The sequence below is a fragment of the Miniopterus schreibersii genome (genome assembly GCF_964146895.1).
Source record: "Miniopterus schreibersii genome assembly, chromosome: 15".
In the NCBI taxonomy this organism is placed as follows: domain Eukaryota; kingdom Metazoa; phylum Chordata; class Mammalia; order Chiroptera; family Miniopteridae; genus Miniopterus; species Miniopterus schreibersii.
The window spans coordinates 49,241,070-49,261,591 of NC_138115.1; the positions used below are offsets into that span (position 1 = coordinate 49,241,070).

At 50.0% G+C, this 20,522-nt stretch overlaps 3 protein-coding genes across 11 annotated transcripts in view; 1 reads left to right on the plus strand and 2 right to left on the minus strand.

Moving 5' to 3' along the window:
• Positions 1–836, minus strand: part of SETD2 (SET domain containing 2, histone lysine methyltransferase) — an 82,703-nt gene extending 81,867 nt beyond the window's left edge. For 4 of the 6 annotated variants that reach the window (XR_014000378.1, XM_081159763.1, XM_081159762.1 and 1 more), the window contains exon 1: positions 11–225. Coding sequence is in view for 4 of the 6 variants with exons in the window: in XM_081159763.1 (XP_081015889.1) it covers positions 11–81 (71 nt within the window). In the remaining 2 variants the exon portion in view is untranslated. Of the gene's footprint in view, positions 1–9; positions 226–713 lie in introns of those variants that run through there. The other 2 variants (XM_081159764.1, XM_081159760.1) reach the window with 2 other exon arrangements.
• KLHL18 (kelch like family member 18) overlaps positions 323–20,522 on the plus strand; it is an 82,915-nt gene continuing 62,715 nt past the window's right edge. The window contains exon 1 of the mRNA XM_081159771.1: positions 323–655. The gene's annotated coding sequence lies outside the window, so the exon portion shown is untranslated. The remainder of the gene's footprint in view (positions 656–20,522) is intronic.
• Positions 5,545–20,522, minus strand: part of KIF9 (kinesin family member 9) — a 36,770-nt gene continuing 21,792 nt past the window's right edge. For 2 of the 4 annotated variants that reach the window (XM_081159766.1, XM_081159765.1), the window contains 11 exons: positions 18,052–18,120; positions 17,528–17,632; positions 16,125–16,180; positions 15,272–15,362; positions 14,654–14,787; positions 13,202–13,393; positions 11,839–12,053; positions 10,313–10,489; positions 9,925–10,040; positions 9,151–9,255; positions 5,546–5,854 (listed from right to left, as the gene is read on the minus strand). In XM_081159766.1, coding sequence (XP_081015892.1) covers positions 5,804–5,854; positions 9,151–9,255; positions 9,925–10,040; positions 10,313–10,489; positions 11,839–12,053; positions 13,202–13,393; positions 14,654–14,787; positions 15,272–15,362; positions 16,125–16,180; positions 17,528–17,632; positions 18,052–18,120 — 1,311 coding nt within the window. In that variant the 3' untranslated portion in view covers positions 5,546–5,803. Of the gene's footprint in view, positions 5,855–9,150; positions 9,256–9,924; positions 10,041–10,312; positions 10,490–11,838; positions 12,054–13,201; positions 13,394–14,653; positions 14,788–15,271; positions 15,363–16,124; positions 16,181–17,527; positions 17,633–18,051; positions 18,121–20,522 lie in introns of all 4 variants that reach the window. The other 2 variants (XM_081159768.1, XM_081159767.1) reach the window with 1 other exon arrangement.

A 20,522-nucleotide genomic window follows, 5' to 3' on the forward strand; every position in this document is an offset into this window, starting at 1 on the left:
TGATACTTACTCAGGGGTCGGGTGCTCGGGGTCGTAGAAATCTCCCATCTTCGGAGGCGGCTGCGGCGGCAGCTGCTTCATCTGGAGCGGCTGGAGGCGACGACGCGAGCCCCCTCCCCGCGGCAGGGCGACGCGAGGGAGGGGAGGGGAGGGGAGGAGGCCGCTGGTCCGACCGCGGCGGCGGCGGCGGCAGGGGCGGCCCGTGTCGCTTGCTCGCTCCCTCCCTCCCTCCCTCTCCCGCCCGCCGCTCTCTCCCCCACACTCTCACTCCGGCTGCGACGCGCTCGCCGCCCGCCCCTCAGCCGCACAGGCCCGGCCCCTTAAAGAGACACGCACGGCCGCGCCGCTCGGAGCGCCCGCAGCTGCAGGTCGACCCCAGGCGGAGGCAGGCGCAGGCGCGGCCGTGAGCTGCCGGCCGCCGGGCTGGCCCTGCGAGCGGCTTCCCGGAACCACCCCCGGCCGAGAGCGGCGGCGCCGCGGCCCCTCTCCCTCCGGCCCCGCGAGCCGGCGGCCTCAGGCTGGTAGCAGGCGACGTCGGGAGAACCGCCCGAACCCACCGGGCCGCTAGCCTTCCTGCCCCGCCACCCTCGAAGACCTGCGCTCCCGGAGCACCGGAGTCTGCAGAGGTGCCGAGGGCCTCGCCCCGGGCCCTGAGGTAACGCCGACGCCGCGCCTCCGCGGCCCCCGCGCCCCTCTTCCCTCTCGCCCCTCACCGTTGTTTCTCGTCCACGCTTCTTCCCGCTGCTCCTTCATCTCGTCCCCCCGGCAGGTACGGAGACGGAGCTAACCCGAGGACCCGCCCCACACCGAGCCCCGCGGCGCCCCCTCCTCCTCCTGCCCTCACCGCCCCCGACCCCCCCCCCCCCCCAGGAAGGCTGCAGCTCCAGTCTCCGCGGTTCGTCAGGCCTCAGGGGAAATGTCCTTAAAAAAAAAAAAAAAAAGTGGTTAGTCGCTTTCCTGCCAACGCGCCCCGGTGAGATTGGTCGATAACCCGACAGGGCTGCGGGCTTTTACTTGCGGTGGGAGCAAGAACGCAGGGAGCCGTCCGCCAAACCCTCGGGGCGTGGAGTCCGGGGCCGCCGAATTTGGGGTTCACAGGGTGAACTTTTTTGTGGGTTCCCTTTTCTCCACTAAAGTTTTGAGTCGGATTGTACCGGCGGACAGCTAGACGGCGGTCCGCGGGAGTGGACTGGGCGCTTGTGTGCCCACCCCCACCCAATTCTTATGCTAAAACCCCAGTTCCCAGGGTGCCGGTGGGAGGAAGCGGGGCCTTTGGAAGGGGGTTAGGCCCCGAGGGCGGAGCCCCCCGGAGGGAGACGGGCGCCGCGGCGGAGGAGACCGCTCCGCGTCGGCCCGGGAGGTGCGGGGAGGGGCTGGGCTGAGGCGCCGGGCGCATGGCGACCCGGCCGCCCGCGCGAATGTCACTGACCGCTCTGCTTTTTGTCCTCGTGAGGTGGGGATGTCGGTGTGGACAGGTCTCCCTGTTGAGAGGATTCGGTGGGGTAACATCTGTAAAGCCTGAAAGCTTCGGGATAAGCGGTGGCGCTCGCTCCGCCACGGCGAGGCGGGGCCGCTTCCCGGCCGCGCGGCGCGGGGCTTCCCGCGCCTCCCCCGGAAAATGGGGCCCTTAGCCCCGGCGCTGGGGATACTGTGGTTACCAAACTAAAACGGACGTGCGCAGGCAATGCCTCTCCTCCAGTGAGGGTCGTCTTTCAGGCCGTGAAATAATGGGTTGGTGGAAAGGCCCTGCGGTGGCCCCGGGCAGCTGCTCAGTGGTTAGCACCTTGGCCCTCGGCCGGAAGGGCCGGGGGTTCAGCTTGGCCCAGGGCGGGCCCCTCCCTCGGCTGCGGGCTCCTGCGGGAGGCAGCCTGCGGGGGCATCGACGTTTCTCTCTCTCTCCCCCTTCCATTCTCTCTGAAGAACAACGGAAAAAATATCCTTGGGTGGGGATTTTAAAAAGACATCATTGCAGTAAGCATGTAGAACTGCGGGGTTTGGTGGGAAATACCAAGCCCCAAACAAATTTTTAAAGCCCTCCTCTGTATTTATACCAGGGGTTCTTTGTACACTTTTTTTAATGGAATGCTTCCCGAATTTGTGTGTCATCCTTGCATAGGGGCCACGCTAATCTTCTCTGTATCGTTCCAATTTTAGTGTATGTGCTGCCAAAGCAAGCACTGTACCCACATTTAAAAATCTCTAAAGAGAGTGCGTCCTTGGAACACACACTCAGGTCTGGTCTCTTGATCAGAGCTGCAGGGTAATTTGGTGTTTAGCCTGTAATTATTAGATGCCCTGTTCCACTTTCTCACATAAAGCCTTCTGCAGGTGTGTTGATATAAGAACGTCCAAACCTGCAGAGAATTTTTATGTTTATTTGAGCCAAACTGACAATTGCCAGGAAACAAATCTCCAGTGCTCCAGAGAATAACAGTTTTGCGGGGGTGTTTTTAATGCATTTGAAATTGAGGGGATGTAAGGAAGATTACAAGAGGGTGGGAGGAAGCCGGATGGGGAGATTACAGGAGAGTTAACAAGATTATGAGCACTCTTGAGGGTGGTTACAGGTGTGTGTGTGTGTGTGTGTGTGTGTTTGTGTTTTGGGTTTTTTTGTTTTTTAATTCCTCACTTGATACTTTTTTCATTGCTTTTCAGAGGAAGTGGAAGGGGGAGGGAGAGAGAGAAACATCCATGAGAGAGACACATTGACTGGTTGCTTCCTGCATGACTCCCCCACCAGGGCCAGGGATCAAACCTGCAACCAAGGTACGTGCCCTTGGCCAGAACTGAACCCAGGACCCTTCAGTCTGCAAGTCAATGCTCTAACCACTGAGCCAGTCCGGCCAGGGCTACTTTTGTCTTTGTTTAAAACATGTATACATTGTATAGTCTTTATTGAATAATTGATTATCTGAAGTTCTTATAAGTCTGATCCTGCTTATATTGTGCCTCCCTGATAGGTTGTTTCTGCATATGCACACGTGTGTGCCTGCATGTGTGTGTGTGTTTATTCTTTGGAGCTCATGTTTACTAGGGCTTTGTGGGAATGCTGTATTGCTGGCTAAAATGCACGTACAGTAGATTTTTTAAAATTTATTCTAGCTGTTTCAGCCTCAGGCTAATTTTTATGGTAATTCCTCAGCCTGATAGCTCCTGGACCACACAGTGTAAATTTGAATCCCAAACCTGTGCATGGTTACAAACTCTCACAGAATCTGTGCTCCCTTATCCCTGGGAGTTTTCCTCTTTCTCCATGCCAGTGGGGGAACTTTTCCTAGCTCACCTCGTCAAGGATGAAACCTTCAGGGTACCAGCTTTATGCAGGCAGGGGATCCCACTTCCAGCTTCCTCCAGGGCATGAGTCAAGGCCTTATTTCTCATACTTATATGGAAATTAACGCTCAAGAGCAACACCTCTCACACACCTCCCCATCCCTAGCAGCCACAGCCAGTTCATATGCTGGCCACTCTGTTTCTCAGCTCCCCAGCTGCTGACAGTTCCTGCAAATTTAGCTTTTTTAAGCATTTAAAAGAATTTATACTTTTTTTTTTTTTTAATCCTCACCCGAGGATATTTTTTCCATTGCTTTTCAGAGAGAGTGGAAGGGAGAGAGAGAAACATCCATGTGAGAGAGACACACTGATTGGTTGCCTCCCGCCCGTGCCCCAACCAGGGCTGGTGATTGAGTCTGCAACTGAGGTACATGCCCTTGGCCAGAATTGAACCCAGGACCTTTCAGTCCACAGGCCGATGCTGTAACCACTGAGCCAAACCGGCAGGGCAAAAGAATTTATACTTCAGCCAGCATCTGTTTGTAGAAGTGATTTCAGAGTATCTGTCACATCATGGAATTGGAAGTCTCTTCAGGGATGATTTTGGTAGATTAGCTCAGCAGAAACCACTTTCTAGAATAGGCCGAGTTGAGTGGACACGAAGCCCCCTAGCTCTGTCACACCGGAAGCGTCTGCTCCTGGGAGGAGTCTGTGTGGAGGATCTACTGAGCACCATTCCGGCTTATTCCTGTGGCTCTGGCCACACAGATGATTATTTGTTTCAGTTTGTGTCAGAACTGACCAAAGAGGCCCTGTATGGTGACAAGTGAGCTAGAGGCAGATATGACCAACTGCCACTGCCAGCAGGCCCCAGGACTGGCTGTTCAGGAATTCTAGGGAGGGACATCCAGTGTGCCAGATGCCGTTCCAGCCAGTGACAGGGAATGAAGAGAAGGGGTATTAGTAATGCCACAAATGGCTGCTTCCTATGGCCCCAACAAGATGATGCATCCCCTGTTTGCCATGTCCTATTTCCTGAGATGTTCCCAAAGACCTGAACCCCAAACAAGTCCTGGTAAGGGCAGGGGCAGCCAAGAAAGGAAAGAATCAGAACACTGCCTAAGGCCTCAAATAACTGAGAGGGTGAGCAGAGCCTGGGAAGACCTGCCTCTTTGGCCACAATCAAAAGCAGCATAAGAACTGACCAACAGAACTGTGTACATACCATTAGTGCTGGTCAGTGACAGTCCCCATGTGTGTCACCCAGGGGAATGAAGTCGGGAGACTTCAAAGCTGCTCTGGGAAGCCTTGGCGTAGTAGGAGTCTGTAAAAGCTGTTTCAAGACCATTATGTATCAATTAATGAAAGAGAAAGGGACTGGTACACCTAAAACAAATACAAAATAATACTGAATATAAACAAATTGACAAACTACTTTTTAAAAGAAAGGAGCTGGACAGGAGAGAGGGCAGAGACCTCAAGGAAAGCCTCTCTGCTTTCTCTCTCCAACAAACCACCCGTCCATCTGCTCATTGATGGCTTGAAGAACAGAATCATGGGGTCTTTGATTAGACAGATGCCATCCAGTTCAACCTTCTATCTGGTGCAGGTTCTGCAACCTCCTCACCAGACAGCCTCCCACTGTCGGGCTCTTGCTGCTAACTTCGTGATAGGACTGCTCTCATTTTAAGGCTCTTCCTATTTTGAGATAAAAATCTTCCTTTCAGCCCGGCTGGGCGTGGCTCAGCAGTTGAGCATCGGCCTAGGATCCAGGAGATCAAGGTTCAATTCCCAGCCAGGGCACATGCCCTGGTTGTGGGCTCGATCCCCAGTCAGAGGTGTGCAGGAGGCAGCTGACCAATGACAACTCATCATTGATGCTTCTCTCTCCCTCTCTCCCTCTCCCTTCTTCTCTCTGAGATCAATAAAGATATATCTTAAAAAAAAAATCTTCCTTTCAGTCATTTCTGCTTAGCCCCCCAGTCCTCTCTGGTTGCTGAGGTTGGAGGGCCTCCTGCCTTCACTGCTCAGAAATGGAGAGAGGATGCTCTGAGAGAACCTACAGTCTGAGGGAGCTGTGAAAACCAGGACTATTACCCCCAGGATGTCCATGCAGGAAAGGAAAGGGGCTGACCAGTAGGACAGAGGCCTGCCAGGAGGAGCCTGGCTGAGCTACTTTTTCATGTTCTTACTGAAGACTCAGTTTTGACCCCACCTGTACATAGGAAAGACATCCTCCCAGACAGGAAATAAAATTCTCAGAGAAGCACTAAAAGTCCAGACTACAAAGTTACTTTATCTTGTCCCTGCATATAAGACAGTGAATTGAAACCAAACATGTTCTGTGAAGACAAGCAACGGTGTCCTCTGAAGGGTGTTCCTCCCAGCAGGCAGGCCATTGTGTGTTCTCTGGGCTGTGCCCCAGCCTTGGAGCAGACTGGTTGGAACTGTGGGCAGATGGTTCAGCAGCTCCATGAGAGCAGGCAGGAGTTGCTGGGGGGTTTTCCTTCAAGGCACTGCCAATGAGTCCCTATTTTCTATGTGTCTGCTGGAGGCCCATGGTGGTTTTCAAGTAGCTGTGCTGGACACAGAAAGGGGGAGAAAACAGGAATTGATTAGAAGGTGTGGACTTAACGAAGTCTCAGAAGCTGTGCTACCTACATCCACCCCATCGTTCTTCCTACAAACATCACGGTTTGGAGACAAGGATTCCCTCTGACTAGCCCAAATTCTGTAGGTAAAACTGTTATGAAAGGCCCTGGCCAGGTAGTTGAGTTGGTTAGAGCATTGTCCCAATACACCAAGGTTGCAGGTTTGATCTTTTGTCAGGGCACATTGCAAGAATCAACCAGTGAGCCCAGCTAGGGTGGCTCAGTGGTTGAGCGTCTGTCTATGAACCAGGAGGTCAAGGATCCATTCTCGGTTGGGGCACATGCCCGGGTTGCAGGCTCAATCCCCGTAGGGGATGTGCAGGAGGCAGCAGATCAATGATTCTCATCATTGATGTTTCTTTCTCCTTCCCTCTCCCTTCCTCTCTCTGAAATCAATTAAACATATTTAAAAAGAAAAAAAATTTTTTTAAAGGAAAACAATGAATGCATAAATAAGTGGAACAACAAATCAATATTTCTCTCTAAACAATAACAGTTTTTTAAAAACTTAAAATGCAGTTATATTTCAAAGGAGACATGCATGTTTCAAGGGCCACTTGAAAGTTTCTGACAAGAATTAGGTTCAAGATGAAAAGAAAAGGGTTCTATCTCCAGAGGGGAGGGGGCCCATGTACTCTGAAGGGCCCACCCTCTATAAATCAACTAGATGTTCATGAATCCTACTCTTTTAATGCACTGTTAGGCTCCCAGAAAGTAGGTGGGAAAAGTGAGCTGAAACAGAAACAGTGGACAGTGAGCAAGCAAATGCTAAAACCAATTTGGAATATGTAGATGAATCAGATTCCCCCCCAAATACACACACACACACACACACACACACACACACACACATACAGGTTGGGGAACTGAAGCCAAAGCTCTCACATTAATTGAAACTCTACTTTTTCCCCCAGTTTTTTTTACTGTGGTAAAATACACAAAATTTACCATCTTAACCATTTTTAAGTGTACAGTTCAATAGTATTAAATACATTCATAATGCTGTGCAACATCCCCACAATCCATCTCCATAACTCTTTTCATCTTGTAAATATAAAACACTCTCCCCATTAAACAATAACCCTCCATTCCTCCCTCCCCCCAGACCCTAGCAAACATCATTCTACTTTGTCTATGATTGTGACGTCTCTAAGTACATCATGTAAGTGGAGTCACATAGTATTGTCTTTTTGTTACTAGCCTATTTCACTTACTGGCTGTGGCATTTTATATTCCCACCAACAGTGCACAAGGGTTCCAATTGTTCCACATCCTCACCAACACTTGTTATTTCTATTCCTTTGACAGTAGTCATGGGTGTTAGGTGGTATCTCATCATAGTTCTGATTTGTCTTTCCCTAATGATTTGTGATGTTGAGCATATATTTGTGTGCTTATTGTCCATTTTTATGTCTTCTTTGGAGAAATGTGTATTCAAGTCCTTTGCCCATTTTTTTTAAAAATGTGTTTTTATTGATTTCAGAGAGGAAGGGAGAGATAGAAACAGTGATGAGAGAGTCATTGATTGGCTGCCTCCTGCACGCCCCCGACTGGGGATCAAGCCCGCAACCCGGGCATGTGCCCTGACTGGGAATCGAACCCCAATCGCCTGGATCCTAGGTCAACGCTCAACCGCTAAGCCAGGCCCGGCCGGGCCAAATTGGAATTCTTGAAGAATATTAAAATAGCCCTGGGTTAGTAATGCCCCATGGCTAACTACAAAAGCAGTGCAAACCCTTTTAGGAAGAAAGTAATTTCAGCTTGTGCACTCAGGACTTCTAGAGCTCAGGTTCCATCAAATATGAGCTTATGATTTAAACACACACACAGCAGAAGCCACCATGAAAGAGTCAGCAACACAGTAAACATTTTGACCTTGAAATAATTCCATATATTTCATATATAACAATGAATGTGAAAGGTTTAAATAAATATAAAATAGAATGGTTCAAGTGCAACATATGCATTAAAAGTTTGTGCATGGGCATGTCTCAAACATCAAAAAGTGTCCAATGTAGAAATTTTTCCAAGATATTGGGAGATAGTAGGAGAATATAATATTGACCTGTACAAAAAAGGATTCTAGTTGAATGATTTTGAATTTAAATGTTTATCTGAGACATTGAAAATAATTAAAGAGCCCTAGCTGATTTGGATCAGTGATTAGAGCAGCGGCCTGTGAACTGAAGGTCCTGGGTTCGATTTTGGCCAAGGGCATGCACGTACCTCAGTTGCAGGCTCGATCCCCGGCCCTGGTCAGGGTGAAGGAAGCAACCAATCGATGTGTCTCACATCCGTATCTCTCTCTTTCTCTCTCTCCTTTCCACTCTCTCTGAAAAGCAATGGAAAAATATCTTCAAGTGATGATTAAAAAAAAAAGTAACTAGAATATCAAGAGAGAAGTTCAAGGTGTTCACCATGCAAATCATTTTGGTTCACCTTTTCTGTGACCTTGAAGTAACTCATGCCAGTTACAGTAAGTTTAAGATAATTTATAATAAGCAATATTTTTTGAAGCTCTTTCTCTAAAGCCAAAGATCTTTAGTCCTCTTATTCAAAACACAGGATGACCTGAACCAATTGATCAAAATTAACCCCACCAACAACAGGACAAAGCAACAGCATGTGCCTCCATTTATAGACTGATTGTGTTGCCCCTAAACGGTGCAGTAGTCCCCCTTATCTGCAAGGGATACATTTTAAGACCCCCAGAGAGGCCTGAAATTGTAGGTAGTACTGAACCATGTATATACTATGTTTTTCCCTCTACTTAAAGAAAGCACTTTACAGCTTCTCTTTGGCGTATCCAAATTGCCAGCACCACTACTCTTGTTCTTTGGGGCCATCATTAAGTAAAATAAGGGCAACTTGAATACAAGCACTGGGATACCATGGCAGTCGATCTGATAATGGAGATGGCTTCTAAGTAACTAATGGGTGGGTAGCGTATACAGCATGGATACACTGGACAAAAGGATGATTCACATGGGTTGGCTTAGTACTCACCAACCGTGTCCAGGCCTGGCCATAGTCTATGGGATCCTCATTGGGCAGCCCCAGAATTCTGGAGCTGGCAGAAGATACCCACTGACTCTGGGTGACTGGATTTCCCTGAGCTGGCATATTCCTCCTCTGCTTCTCTAAAGTATGGAGTGTGATCCTGGGTGTCCCAGTAATGAGGTCCCTGAGGCCCTGCTTTCCTGGAGACATGAACCCCCTGAGTTACCTTCTGTTCTGTCTTGACTTTGGCATTGTAGAAGGAGATGGAATCAGGGCCCTCAGGCAGCATGGTCTGCTGCAGCTGGCTGAACTTGTCCTGGTCATCTTCTCCCTAAGGGAGGCCCAACTCAAGATAGTCTTTTCAGCCCTAGCAGGTTTGGCTCAGTGGTTAGAGCATTGGCCCGTGACTAAAGGGTCCTGGGTTTGCTTCTGGCCAAGAGCACATACCTCAGTTGCAGGCTTAATCCCCAGCACCGGTCAGGGCACATGCAAGAGGCAACCAATCAATCTGTCTCTCTCACATAGATGTTCCTCTCTCTCTCTCCCTCTCCCTCTCCTTTCACTCTCTCTGAAAAGCAAGGAAAAAATTTCCTCGGGCGAGGATTGAAAAAAAAAGATTGTCCTTTCAGCCTGGCATTGTCAGGATTCACCCTGACAAGGCCTGTGGTGGGCATTAGGGCGGCCCCTTGCTGGGTTTGCAAGTCCCCACCCGTAGTAGCTCACAATCTCTCAGACCCATGTTTGCCAGCATCATCAGAGATATCCTATAACTGCCACCTGGGTAAGTTGAACCACCCAAAAGATGGCAGCAGTAAGTGGTGTTGTCTGTATCCCCATCCTCAATAACTGGGTAGAGACCTGCAGCTTCCCACCTGCCTGGGCAGCCGTGGGAGAGGCTGGGAGCAGCCCATAGACTGCCATGTTTGTGGGAAGAACACAGGACAAGGGGCACTGCCCCATGCTCACTCATCATCCCCACCCCTGACCTTGTGCCACTCACCAGAGACACAATCCTGCTTACAGGCATCATGCCTGGCCGGATGCTGCTACCTGTCTTCAGTGCCACCTGCATGTCCTCAGGGATGAAGAAAGACTCATTGTACCAGATATCAAATTCTGCAAGGAGGGGAGACAGCACTGTGAGGTGTGGGGGAGTCCCTGAGAAAGCAGGTAAAGGCTGTGTGTGTTTGTCACAGGTTTACCCTGTCACTTCCTGCTCCAGGGTCTCACCCCTTCCCATCCTATCCACAAAGTCCTGGAAACAAACATCTGAAGCCCCTGCCTCTGTCAGACAGAAGCTTTGAAGCTGCTTCTAGAACCCAGGTGGCGGCTCTGCCCAATGCCTCCTGGAACCTCAGATGGCCAGCCTTCCTTCCCAAATGGCACACCTGTGAGCAGGCGGTGGCGACACTGATCCACCAGGTGCTGGCAGTACTGGATCTCAGCCCTGAGGTCGCGCAGGTCCTGATACTCCATACGGTACTGCTTCTTGAGGTCTTTGAGCTTCAGGATCAGCAGGAATTCCTCCTCATCAATGATAATCAGCCCCTTCTTCTCATATTCACCTGTAGGGGATGGAGGTCAGAGAATGAGGTGCCCACCTGTGGTGAGGGGAGTAAGGTGGTACAGAAAGAGGGGAGAGTGCTGGCAAAGCACAAGACAGTAGGCAAGAGGAAGGGCTGAGGCACGGCATGGGGATGGGCAAAGCACAGGGAGGCCAGGCTACCAGGACATGTCTCACGGGGGGGAGGGAGCTCAGATCAGAGGGCCACACTGGCATTTCCAGGACAAACAGGAGGGGTGGGCAGGGGAGAGGGTAGAACTGGCCCATGCTCCACACTTATTTTGATCTTAAACCCCATCAGTCAAAAATATTCAGTAGCACCTCTATTATATGGATGTTTACCTTTTTTTGTAAATTACATACATGAACTGCCATCACTGGCTAGTTCCACAGGGCACTTGGGCAAGGCCCCTTATTAATAACAGTGCATGTAAACCCACGTTTCAGATTGTCTTGATCTGCTACCTTCTTGTTAGAGACAATTAGACATTTGTATCATATTGAGTAGCTGTCAGAGGCTCCAGGAGGAAAGGAGTCAGTTGTGCTATTAATCATCTCCACTGACGGTCCCTTTGTATGGACCTTTTAAGGTCTGTCATTTTGATGAGGATTGTTGGGTTAAGACAAAATAACGTGGCCTGTGGAGCCACTCACCGGGCTATCCACTGCCCACAGCACACTGAAGCTTGAGGGTTCTTAGCCAGGGTGCAGGTGTGGGCAGTGTCTACCACTGGGACAAGAGCACCAGGTCAGGGTAACCAGGTGAGCACCTCCCCACGCGGGGGGATCCCTGCTCTCTGAGCCTGATGGCCCCCCACTACCTGCCTTAGAAGATAAGCCAGCCTGGGTGTTGGGAGTTTGGCATGAGGAATGGTCTTAGTGACAGTGAATCCCTTGGCCCTCTGGTTTGTGTATTCTCATTGCCCTCCTCGGTTTCATGTCTTAACCAGCACCCTCACCCCAATCAGACCATGGTGGGCAGTGAGAAAACCAACCAGGACCCAGAGACCTTATGGGGGTTAGCAGCCATTCCTCTACCTGGGGAAGAAGGCTCTACAAGACCAATAGCCTATTTCTCCATGGGCAGCAGTGCATATAGATGGAAGGCCTAGCGCCTGGGTGTGAGATAAAGCAATAATGGGGGACCCACAGGAAGAGGCTGGCTGACAGGGAAGGACTCTGGCTCCCCAGGGCTGACTAGAGCCAAGTGATGACCTAGGGATGAAGGCTTCACCCCAATAGCACCAGGTGGCCCCCACCCATCTCTGTCCTCCAGTGCCCAAGGCTGTCCCATTCAGAGCAAGATGACTCAGATCCCACAGGCCCCAGCCATCTTCCTGTCACATTTACCTTGCTTCTCCCGCAGTGATTTCTGGAAATTTAATCCCTCCTTGGTCACATCAATCTCCCTCTTGATTGCATTGATGCGCTGTGTGGTCTCACTGGCCCTTTTCCTCCGCTCATTCAAGATAGATTTGTTTTCTTTGAAGATTCGGTTAATCTCACTACCTCGCTCGTTCTTAAAGTCCTCGAAGGCCACAGGCTTGGGGGGTGGGGTGCTGGGCCTGAAGATGGAAGGAGTTAGGGGGGGAAAAGGGGCAGCTGTCTTGGAGCCACCAGGCACTTTACCTTCCTTCCCTGGGGCTTTGTGAACAGGAAGGCCAGAATTTCTGGGCACCACCTCCCCCAGACTAGGAATCAATCCCTCACCTCTGTGTTACTGGGCACAGAAGGGCACATGACCACTGCAGAAAATGAGGAAAGCAAGGGAATGTGTAACAAGCAGAAACAAAGCAAACCACTCTACCTGCTAGCAACCACACTGCAGAATCTCCTTCAGGAATTTCTTTGATAGATTTTTATATGTTTGGGGTCATGTGGTATAAATAATTTTACATCTTTTTTTCTTTTCTCAGAAGCATTCTTTCATGCTATTAAAAACACTTCGAGAACTCTAGTTAATGAGATGTAAGGTTTAGTGCTGGGGCAGGAGAAGGGACTTGTCTGCATTTTACTGTGAAATGGATGGATGGAGGGAAGAAGAGAAAGATGGACACATTGAAATAAGCATAGAAACATGTTAATTGTAAAATCAAGGGGGTGCTGACTGTATAGTTCTTTCAACTCCTCTGAATGTTTGGAAATGTTCACAGGTGGGGGGAAAATTCTTCATGCACATCCTTGTACATTTCAAGGGAGGGATGATAATTCACTTAGAGCCCTTTCCCTAATGTTAGTGGTTAAAGTTTGTGTTTTTTTTTAAAAAAACAAGCTTTTTTTGCTTTTTAAATTAATGATGCAATGAATATCTTTTTGCATAAATCTCTGTCCATATCTCTATTTCCTCAGGATAGATTCTGAAAAACTCAGTTACTCACCAGGGAGGGGGACTGTGTAGCTAGAGGAAGGCCTTGGTCTAATACCTTGAAAATGTTTTAATAAGTACATTACTTATTCCAAAAATATGTCAATTTAATTATTAAAATAATTGCTATTTAAAGGGTCTAAATGATTCCATGTATAATTGTGTATCCTGGATGACTCCTGGTTGGGCCATTTTGCATAAATATAGCTACCATGTTTCTTTTTTCTGAACCGTACTCCTAGTCTTTGCCTGTTATCCTCCTATTTTATCTGCAGGTACCCTTTACATATTGAGGACCACATTCTGGTTTTGGATGATCTGGTGCTGGAGCTAGTGTTAGATGGTCACCTGGGTGGGCGTGGTTCCTCCTTTGGGGAGTCCGAGGGAAGGGTTTCAATGTTGGAGGTCTCCCGGTCTCGCAAAAGCATGTCTTTGACATCTCCATCCTTGGAGAATGAGGTCAGCTGGGTCTTGGAGGTGGATATATCCACATCCTTACCACTCACAGGGCTGCTGGCACCTTCCTTTCTTGCCAAGGAGCTAGAAGGAGAAGGTAGGGAGACCCCAGGGCTCAGACATGGCAAGGGAGGTGTCTCCCACACTGACAGGAGTGACCTTTCTCAGCCCTCATACACCAGAAGCCCCATCCCACTCAGCTTCTATCTTGATCACATACCTAGGCAAAAGGACAACGAGTATTACCCTAAGCCAGGCAGATAGGGAGAAAGAGGAGAGCGTCTTTCTCCCTTTTATGAGAATAAGGAACCCTTCCTTTAGCAGTCTCGGCAGGAGACCCCTGGGAAGAATGGTCCATCTCCAGGTTTGAAAGCATATAGACCTGTGGGGTGGGCCACAGGCTCTCAGGAGCATCGTGACTGCTGAGGTATTACTCACACAGGCATCTCTGGGAAGGAGCTGCAGAGCCTCCACCCAGGGTGGGTCTGTCTGTGGACCAGTGGGAAAGCAGGACAGCAGGTCTGCCTACTGCTGTGGCTAGCCCATGACATGCCCACCCCAGCCCCCAGGATATTGGCCGCCCACCATCTCCAAGCGATGGTGCACGGGTCCTCCCTCCTAGAGAGGCACATCTGAGCAGGACTGAACTGACAGGAGGATGTCCCCAGCTCTTTCCGTGTTTCCTCCTCTTTTCATTTTCTTGCAACAAGTGTGCTTTGGGAGAGGGAGAGCAAAGCCTCGATCCGCCTGTTATTGCACTGATTACCCCGCAACAGAACAGAGAGGGCTGGGATGTAACTGCACTTCCCAGGGAGCAGGAGGAGGCCAGGGGCATCGGCAACCCCTGCCACCCGACTCTGCAATCAGTTTTGGCCCACATCCTTTCACAAGTGATAATAACAGTAACAACAGACTCCCATTTGCTTTCCAGGTACAGGGACTGCATTTACTCACTTATCCTCACAACTACCCTCCTGGTGGGAGGTGGGGTTTCCACATGAAATAGTAGAGGGCAAATGCCAACCTGGTTTCTCACTTCAACTTTACTACTTAGCAGCAGCGTGACCTTGGAAGTGACTCCCCCTCTCTGAGCCTTTGATTTCCTCATCAATAAAATGGAAACATTAACTCCCAACTCATGGGGTTGCTGTGTGGATGAGAGGTGACCAGCCCAGCCTGGGCCCCGTAGATGTTGCTAGTATTGGCAGCAGTGACATGTGACCATAGAGCAGCTAGGACACCGGGGGAGGGGAGGGGGGAAGAGAGAGGCTGCCTGTGTCCTCCCCTTCACCAGCCAAGGAGGGCCAGGTGCTGAGCGGACAGAGCAGCAGGAAGGTTGCTTACCTGATTTGCTCTTTCATTGTCTTCCTGGACCTAGATTTCCTCCCGGGTTTGGTAGAGAAAGGGACAACCCCAAGCCCGAAGCCTTGTCCATCAGGCTCACCCACTAGGTGACCGTCAGCATCCATAAGCCCTGCCTGGATAGAGGCCAGCACATAGCCAAAGATTAGATTAAGGATTTGGGCTCCTTAGGGACCCAAGTCTATATGGGCCCAAGGCTCAGGTGGGCATGTTTAGCCCACACCAAGATGTGGCTGCTGCTACTGCTGTAAGCTTCAGGCTGTCCCCAACAAATCTGTCTCTGACCACCCCATCAAATGTCCACTTTCCACATTAACTCCTCTCACTGGTCTGGTGTTTCACTCCATACCCTGAGTATCCTAAGGTCTGTTCCCAACCCAACTCCAGGAATCGGTCTTGTTTATTATTAGCCTGTCTCCAATCTTGAAGACATTTTGAAATATATGTGGTTTACTCTTGCATAGGCCACCCATCCTGGTGTTACCTTTATCTGTTCCAACCCTAGATCTGCTTTAATGCAGGACACTTGTTGCCTCTGGAAAGGTCTTGGGATAGAAAAATCTGATATGGATGTTGTCAGGAAGAGGCAACCATGCTTACCTTCTGGACAGCAGAAATGGCTGCAAAGTCATTCTTGTCTATGAGGGTGTACTTCCGGCGCAAAGAGGATTCCACTTCTTGTTCCTGTTGGCTTGGGTGAGAGAGAGAGAATACTTTATACCTGGGGCCATGCTGAACCCACTAGAGAAAAAACCAAGTACATACTGGTTAGAAGTCGTTTGGGTATGGCCCCTTGTGAAGGAGCCGGGCCCTTATCATGAACAAGACTAGACAAAAGAAACTCATTCAATGCCCCTGAATCCCCAATGTACATACTCATTGTCAAGCCCCAAAATATGCAGGGCCCACCATACGTGCCATGCACATCTGCTCCAAGATGACTTGAATAGGATTGTAAGCCTGTGTTGGGACCACGCTTCCCTACCTGGGTTCTGTCTCTAACAGGCCCTTTAGAATCATGTGACCAGCTTCTGTGCACCCAGCATGAGCCACTCAGGCTACAGGTATGTGTGCATCCAAATAAACCACAAATGCCTGCTGAGATGGGGCTGGGGGAGCAGGAAGTAATCACAATGCCCTGTTCTGGCCACGTTCAGGACATCCTGTCCAATTGATGAACCCAGGAAGCATCCACTAGGGACCACCTCCTCTCTGAGTAGCCCTTAAGTGGAGAGCTGTCCTTTAGGGTTCCCCTAGGGAAGGAAAGGGTTAGGGTTAGGGAGCTCAGGGGCAGAAACTTTCAGGGACACCAGGGGCCTGGGCATATTCCCAGGACTCAGTTCTGGCTACTCACACACGAGACAGGTGGTGTGCGTGGAGGCCACATCCAAACCATGGGAAGTGAAAATAGCACCCTGATGTACTAGTTGGGTGGGTAGGGAGGGTCCCTTACCTCAGAACCACCCGGAACTGGTTGAACACCTCCTGGATCTGTCTAAGGCTAATTATCTGGAGAGAAGAGAGCAAGGCAGAGGTTAGACCTCGGCACTACAGGACCAAGGCTCTGTCTATATTAGTAGAGGAACCGGGACCCCTGGGCTAATCCACTGACCATCTGTCTCAAGAAAAGGAATCTGCCCTGGTTGATGTGGCTCAGTGGTTGAGCGTCATCCCATGCACCTAAAGGTTGCAGGTTCAATTCCCAGTCAGGGCACATGCCAGGTTGTAGGCTCAGTCCCCGGTAGATGAGTGCAGGAAGCAACCCAGTGATGTTTCTCTCTCACATCGGTGTTTCTCCTTCTCCCTTTCTGTCTCTCTAAAAATCAATAAAAACATTAGAAAGAGAAAAAAAGAATAGGACATCTGCTAACAGCCTCTCAAAAAAGTAGCAGTACAAGTCCTCAAGAATAGAGGAACATCTGATTAATAGTTTTCAAGCTAAGTATTTATTGAAGCTATAAAAATCACCTTTTCTAAGTGAAGATCTCTATAAAATCAAAATGACTCTAGTTCTTGAAAATACTAAGAAAAATACTTTAATAAAATTTGTTGTCCTCAGCTCTCTCCTGCTTCCACAAGGTTCCATTACAAATCTTTCTGTGTGGGTACAGACACATACATGCCTAATAGCTGGAGGAAGGCCATCCGCCTCCCTCTAGGCCCAATAACCCACAAGCATTCCCTTGACCATGGGTCAGTCTGGGGCTGCCCTTGCTGGGGAAGCAAGAGAGCCCACCCCTCAGCTGCCCCAGCTGCCCACGGTAACGGGTCTGCCCATGCGGCTCCCTGATGAAGAGTTTGCTGGCCTGCACTATACAAGCAGAATGCATCTTTCCCCAAGGGCCCTTCCGTGTGGCGCTCTCCCTCCTTGGCCCACTCCAGTGCGGCCCTGGGGATCTTCCTCATAGCAGCATGACCATCACCCTTTAACGGCCTTATTCCACCTGCCACAGCCAGGACCTGAGGTGCTACAGCTCAGTTCATCCCAGCTCAGTTGCCTTCCTCACTATACAGATGAGGCTACCAAAGTACTCAAGAACATTGTGCTGGTCACTCAGCAAGGAGATAGCTTAGCTGGGATTCAGTCCAGGGCAGTGGGGCTCCTGCTTGTGTCCTAGTGATGGATTACGTCCTGTATGTTCAAGACTGTTCAGGCTGCTGGCCACTCTGTGGGGTACCCACAGCCTGATAACCCTAAACATGGAAGCTGAGGCCTTAGTGGGCTAAAGGGACTCTGAGGCCAGGGGTCCACCACCACCCACCCTACGCCCATTGCACCCACTCAGTGTGAGGTTCCAAGGCCAGCACAGCACAAGCTGGGGTTGAACATGGGGTTCCCGATAAGGGGCTCCTTACATCAATCTCGTCCAGTGTCCCCTCCAGGTACCTCCGCACCTGGGAGTTGATCTCGGCAATCTGGATCTCATCCATGGGGTCGTAGTTCACAAGGGAGCGGTTGGCCTTGGAGAGGGGAAAGAGCATGTCCACAAGCTTGAAGCCCCTGAGCCCAAGCAGGGGCGGCAGGGGGCATCTGAAAGCCAAGGTCCTGGCCCCAAGCCAGCTCCATTCCCTTTATCGTCAAGTCCTGGAGGAGAGAGCCTGATTCACAGGCCCAGTGCTCTGGTCAGAAAGGGACAACTAAGTCGGTGAGGGAAGGAAAGGCCTCCCAATGCGGGCCTGCTACTCCAAGCAAGGGGGTTCTGCTGGCAGATTCTAGGATGAGGGCCATGGGAGGGAGGCGGCTGCCTCTGCTTTGAGGCCCCTCTGGACCATGAGCATCAAACCAGGCAGGCCGCTGGAGGACTTCTACCCTGACCCCTGCGCTCATGGCTCCTTGCTGCTACCCCTCCACACCCCCAGCCCCACCTCTAGCCCCTTACCAGGCTGTCATGGATGGCTAACTCCTGCTTGAGCAGTGCCAGCTCCTTCTCCAGGTTCTTGACCATTCGCTGCCAGGGAAGCATAGTTGGAAAGGACAGGGAGGACAGTCAGAGAAGCCACCCTGCTTCTCCCACTTTAAGTCCACAATTCCCTACCGTCTGCACAGACACTCTAGCCCTTCCTGGTGATCCATGGACTGTGATCTCAGTATCTGAACAATTCCCTCCCCACTGGTGACTTTTCCCCAGCTGGGGTGAGTTTAGGGTCTGAGGGGCCTCAGCAGTCCCTGGTCTGTGCCTCTTACAGCAGAGGAGACTAAGTGCAGAGTGAACACAGGCACCCCTAGCACCACTTCAAAACCCAACCCCCAGGAGCCCCGGGGATATTTCCAGTATACCAGGGTAATGGCCCTCTCAGTGCAGCCCACGCCTCCAGGATGCCTTCCATGCATGGCTGGACCTTCCACCCTCATCCCGCCCGATCACTGCATAAATGTATCACCATTCCCACTGATAAGTATGTGTGTCACCTCCAATTGTTTGCAGCTACAAACAATGCTGTAAGAACATCTTTGTACCTATATCACTGTGGCTCTACATCATCTGCCCCCCATTGCCTCTTTCCTACTGCTCTCCCCACTCCCACTAAATTAACACATAACCGCCTGTGCCCTGCCAGTCCCCCTGCCTGGGACACTTCTCCCAGGCATTTTCATGGCTCACTCCCTCACCTCCTTCAAGGCTTTGTTCAAAAGCTTCTAAACTAGGCACAGCTCAATCACCCTATGTAAAATTGCCCCCATCCCCCACACCACTCTCTTTAAAAATCTTGCTCTAATTTTTTCAGGGCATGAATCACCAACATACCCTAGAGCATTGCTGTCTAATAGAACTTTCTATAATGATGGAAATGTTCTATATCTGCGCCATGAGCCACTTATAGCTGTTAAACACTTGGAATGTGGCAAGTGTGACTAAGGAAGTAAAGCTTAAATTTTATTTAATTTTAACTACTTTAAGTAGCCACATGTGTGTAGTGGCTACTGTACTGAACAAGGGAAACTCTAGAACATACCTATTTTGGTGTCTAAATGTTTTTTAAAGAAAAACTGCATATGTTTAAGGTGTACAACATGATGTTTTGATGTACATATACCTAATGAAATGATCACTACAGTCAAGCTAATTAACATAACCATCTCTTGCCCTGGTCATGCACCGTAGGGTCACAGGTTTGATTCCTGGTCAAGGGCACTTATCTAGGTTGCAGGTTTTCTCCCCAGCCCAGTCTGGGTGCATGCGGGAGGAAACCAACCCATCTGTCTCACATCAGTATTTCTCTCTCTCCCCATCTCTCCTTCCCTCCCACTCTCTCTGAAAAAGCAATGGAAAAATATATCCTTAGGTGAGGCTTAACAACAACAAAAAACATACCAGTCTCCTCACCTAGTTACCATTTTTTAGTGTGGTAAGAGTATCTGAGATCTACTTTCTTAGCACGTTTCCAGTACACATCCAGTATTATTAACTATAGTCACCGTGCTAGACATTAGATCCCCAGGACTTACTCATCCTATAACCGAGAATCTGTGCCCTTTGACCCACATCTCCCCATTCCTCAGCCCCGCCAGTACTCCTGGTAACCGCCACTCCTCTATGAATTTGGCATTTTTAGGTCCCACATACAAGTAGGATCATGCAGTATCTTTCTTTCTGTGTCTGGCTTGTTTCACTTAGCATAATGTCCTCCAGGTTTATCCATGTTGTCGCAAATGTCAGGACCTAGAATCGACCTGTTCCTTATGTTTATTGAATCTGTCTCCCAACCCCCAGCAGGCTGTCAGCTCTTCAAGGACAGAGATTTGTGTTTTTATCTGTACACTAATGGATTCCAAGTGTTTAAAAAGTGCCTAGCACACAGTGAGCCCTCCATAAACTATAGGCAAATGAGTAAATGATACATTTCCAGAAAGAAAATTGCTAAGTCATTCTACATTGATTAGATGCTGCCTGTGTGCCTTTCGTGAAAGACACACAAGGGACTTTATGCTGAGCACCTTCACTGTAAACAACAGGGCTTCCTTTAGTTGTCAAAAATGGCCACTGGAGGGAGCCCTTGACAGCTGAATCGTGGGACCAAAGCTGTGACCAGTCCGCAGCAAGGAGTGGCAAAACCCTGCAATCCTGGTGGCTCTGGCAATTCAGGGCACAAAGCCTGGTAGTCAAGGCACATGACCAGGGCCCATCCTGGCTCTGCCCCTCTGGGCAGCACTAAGATTGTCTCCTTTGGGTGGGCTTCCTATGAGGTGAACAGGAGAGGCTTATTGGCCAGCCCCTACACATCGCCCCCCTCCCAGCTGAGGGGTCTCAGCTCTGGAAAATGCCTCATGCCCCAGCTAGGGAAAGTCTGGCTGAGCTGCTGGGGCTCTCCAGCTGGATGCCTCTGTCCAGTGTGTCACAGGGAGCCAGGC